Source organism: Octopus bimaculoides, chromosome 28 (assembly GCF_001194135.2).
Source record: "Octopus bimaculoides isolate UCB-OBI-ISO-001 chromosome 28, ASM119413v2, whole genome shotgun sequence".
Classification (NCBI taxonomy): domain Eukaryota; kingdom Metazoa; phylum Mollusca; class Cephalopoda; order Octopoda; family Octopodidae; genus Octopus; species Octopus bimaculoides.
In genome coordinates this window covers 6491558-6496053 of record NC_069008.1, presented here as the reverse complement: position 1 = coordinate 6496053, position 4496 = coordinate 6491558, and the positions used below count along the sequence as shown (strand labels likewise).

Genomic DNA, 4496 nt, shown 5'->3' with positions numbered 1-4496 from the left:
TGTATGTATGTATGTATATATTCCACTTACTACTTGAGTGTTAACTTCTAAATGGGTCCTCTTCCAAGTAGCAAAAGTAATTTTGCATACAAAATTATTTCAGTTCCAACTTTAACAAATGTGGATATATGTTTGACGAATGATATGCAGGTTAAAAAATACGAAGTTCATGGATGGCTGGTTGCAGGGATTCTGATGAAATTGGAATATTTCTGCTACAAGCTATCGTGGAAATATCAGCGAGGATAATCTAAAACCAGAAATAATAATAGTGAAATAATAATGTTGGAGAAAATAAGTTCCGTGTCGGGGAGGGGGTCAAGATCTACTTGTGTGTACATATACAGGTGCTAAACAAATCAGGTATACAATCTACTTAGTTTCTTTATTTGATATTCAAGATTCTTTACGTGAATTCGTGTGTTGAAACAAATTTTGTTGTCTTGGGAGAATCATTACACCTATATTAATAACACACGTAAAAGTTAAATTTCACTCCTTTATTATAAGTAAATTGGTTAAAATTCTATCCAACTGATAATCCATCGTTTGTTTAACTTGTTGAGTAAATAGTCAGTCGTTTGTTTTTGTTTTGGGGCAAAGTTCTTTCGTTGCCATTTACAACTTTTTCAGTTTCTCTCTTACTCCGTTACGGAGGCCGCGCTTTCAGCATACAAAGAATTATAGAAGAGTGGGACAATATAGGTTCTGATAGTTATCCAAATAATGTCTTTTTTTTTTGTTTTATCTTTTGACGATATGGAAGCCAACTACAATGTGAAGGAGGATCAGGACAGCTATGCCCTCATCTGCTGGTGAAAAAATCCATTTCCCTTGTAAAATAAGGAACAACCCTTTTCACACTGTAAAGTAGTTTGTGGTGAAATGAAATATCTAATCAGAAAGTGATGGAACACCGGCCCTGAAACATGTAAACCAGCTCCTATGTAATCCACAAACATTAACGCTCACCTTAACATGTGATAATTACAAAACGGTATAACTTCATTAGTTTAATTAATAATAACGTACCAAGTAGGCGGTGTCGTTGGCTATTTTTCCGCGCCTATGTTGGGAGACCGGTGTCGTAAGCCAAAAGTCTCTAATGTAATTTAACATTCGGAAACACCATCAGTTACATCGATTTGTTCCTTTAATTATATCCAACCCAATTAAGAAAACTTAAAATAAAACTTAATCACCAGGAAAAAGAAGGTTGGAAATGCATTGAATATTGAACTTCGTTATTTTATTGATTACTGCTATAACACCGTCAAGTTGTAACTTCATTCAAAACCAAATATGAATTATTGTTGATGTAGAATCAGACATGGCTGTGCAGTAAGAAGCTTGCTTCCCAGCTACATGGTTCCGGGTTCAGTTCCACTGCATGGCAAGTGTCTTCTACAATAGCCTCAGGCTGACCAAAGCCTTGTGAATAGATTTGATAGACAGAAACTGAAAGAAGCCCGTCTTATATATTTGTGCGTGTCTTTGTGTCTGTGTGTGTTCCCAGCCACCGTTTGATAACCGGTGTTGGTGTGTTTACGTCCCCATAACTTAACAGTTCGGCAAAAGAGTTCGATAGAATAAGTGCCAGGCTTTAAAGGGGTGAGATAACCAAAAAGTACCAAAATAAGTACTGAGATCGCTACCTTCGACTAAAAATTCCTCAAGGCGGTGCCCCAGCATGGCCACAGTCTAATGACTGAAACAAGTAAAAGATAAAACATGTATATTTCAGAACTCTAGTCTTTATTCCAAACTGATAAGGCGATTAGGGATTTTATTTTGTTTTGAACTGAGTCGGCTCGTTTACAGATTTCCGTTATGTATCTACACACATCCTTATACAGGTGTATATAGGTAGATATATAACCATAGACATACAGAGCTATCATATACAGAAATACGTTAATAATCAGACCATTGGAAGTTGATTTTTTTTTTTTTCCTTTTCTATACTTTGTGCAATCCAATCGAAATGGGTTGCAGTGGGATTTGTGGGGCAACCACTGAGCAAAATTCTAACTTGGACTGGAATTACTAGCGCAGCAAACGATGGCGTAGTAGTGCTGAGACCCCCTTTGGTCATGACTGACCATGGGATTGCAGCTAGAAAGCTACCCTCCCAGGCACAAGTCCGGACAGGGTTGTTTATGGAAGACCAGCTGTCGCCCATGCAAACCGGCCTCCCCTCTCCGCGCCACCAGTGTTATCCAAGGGAAAGGCAAAGGTCGATACAGCTTGGCACCTGTGACGTCGCAGCTGAGTCAACTGGAGCAACATGAAATAAAGTGTCTTACTCAAGAATACAACACACAGCCCGGTCCGGGATTCGAACTCACAACCTCACGATCGTAAGCTCAACGCTCTAACCACTGAGCCAAGCGCCTTCACTACTACTACTACTACTACTACTACTAGGATGTGGTGGTGATGCTGTACTTTCCATCACTAAAACTGCAAAGCTAAGAGATAGCTTTGAATAAAGAGCAGAATCCTTTTGGGATTTTTTCATTTTCTTCCATCTACAAATCTTACTCTGAAAATTTTCAAAAAGATGTTCTAGTGTACTTTTGATATAGTTTTTTCTTTTTGTTTTTTGCATGCTGATACCAAATATCGCAGTTATTATTTTCGAAAATTTATAATAAATGTTGTATTTCGGGACGGTCATTTTTTTTTTTTTTTTTTTTTCAAAATAAACACACACACTATACAGAGTGAGTCAAAATTATGTTAACACTTTTCTGTTCTGTTACAGATAGATGTTCCCCATGGCTGACAGACACACATTGGAGCAAAGAAGGATGGTTGCAAGCTTGATGGGAGTGTTTGGCTCGCCAACGATTTCCAAATCATGTCCCACCAAGTTGTTTAACAATTTATCGTATCCATGACAAGTTTGCATCAACTGGATCAGTAGCGGACAACTATCAAGGAAATGCAGGCCAGTCGAAGTCAGGCAGAAGTACCTTGGACATTGCTGCTATGCAGCAAGCCGTACTCCAGAGTCCATCTACTTTCACTTTCTCTCCTCAATAATCTATGCATAACTTCCATAACATAAAATTAGAAGTATCAGACCCTTTAACAAAAGCAACAGTGTTACACTTAACATCATCAAAACCTAAGACAATGTCTGGCATTAAAGCCTTCTGACAAAGTTGCCTGCCTCTAATCTTTCAGATAAGAAATTTCTTGCTGATCATCATCATCATCATCATCCAGGGTTTTAAATCTGGGTTTTGTCCCAGTTTATGAGGGTAGCCAGATCTATCTCAATGCCATAGCAACTGTCTGCACACTATCTTGCCCGGTTTTGGGCATCTTCCCTTCTCAAGCCGACCTTCCCAATCTCCTCCATGTCTACCTCGGCCTACCTCACTTTTGCTGTCCATTTACCTCAAACTCGAGTGTGTGTCAACAATAAAACCTTTAATCTGCATTTTGTCAACATTTGGTGTGTCCCAGTGTTTAGTTAAGTCCATCTCAGTTATCTTTCTCTGAATATCAGTTTTCCTTCTAATCAAACGTACTTCTACACAGATGATAACACTCTACAATATTTTTAGGAACTTTGCTACACAAGCACTTATCTACAGGTAACCTGGACACCTCGTACCCAACATACATCACTTCCATGATTAGAGACTCTGAAACACACTTCAACAGAAACACAACAACCTAGTCTTATTTAACAGCAACAAGATACAGTTACAATACAAACACACACACATCACTACATCTACTTAAATAATGAATGACTCATAACTTCTTAAATCTGACAAATGCTCGACTTTGCTTCTCTGATGACCTTTCATATCCATACACATAAGCAACATCGCCAAAAAGTGTCTTCACATTCTCAGTTCAAATTCTGCTGAGGTCAATTTTGCCTTTCATCCTTTCGGGGTCAATAAATTCCGTACCAGTTGCATACTGGGGTCGATCTGATTGACTGGCCATCTCCCCAAAAATTTCAGGCCTTGCACCTAAAGTACAAAAGAATATTTCCTCATGATCAGACATGTTTTCACAGAAGGTTGGAAATGAAGGACACTGCTTGCATGAGAGTGACAGTCATTTACAACTATCATGCAATGCCAAGACAAGGAACCTGTAACATATACATACACAAAAGGGTAAAGACCCTCTTTGGTCAAGAATGACCTTGGGATTGCACCTAGAAAGTTCCCCTCGAGGCACAAGTCTTGGCAGGGTTGTTTAAGACCAGCAGTCACCCATGCATACCAGCCTCCCCTCTCCTCTCCTCACTACCAATGTTATTCAAGGGAAAGGCAAAGGGGCCGATACAGCTTGGCACTAGTGATATCACAACTCATTTCTAAAGCTGAGCGAACTGGACCACTGTGAAATAAAGTGTCTTGCTCAAGAACACGACAGCCCAGTCCAGGAACTGAATCCACCACCTCATGATTGTGAGCCCAACACTCTAACCACTGAGCCATTCACCTTCACATACACATATA

At 39.2% G+C, this 4496-nt stretch overlaps 1 protein-coding gene across 1 annotated transcript in view; it reads right to left on the bottom strand.

Moving 5' to 3' along the window:
- Positions 1-3494, bottom strand: part of LOC128251186 (zinc finger protein 19-like) — a 5693-nt gene extending 2199 nt beyond the window's left edge. Inside the window, exon 1 of the mRNA XM_052977755.1 lies at positions 3409-3494. Within this exon, the coding sequence (XP_052833715.1) occupies positions 3409-3494 (86 nt within the window). The remainder of the gene's footprint in view (positions 1-3408) is intronic.
- Positions 3495-4496: the final 1002 nt, after the last annotated feature.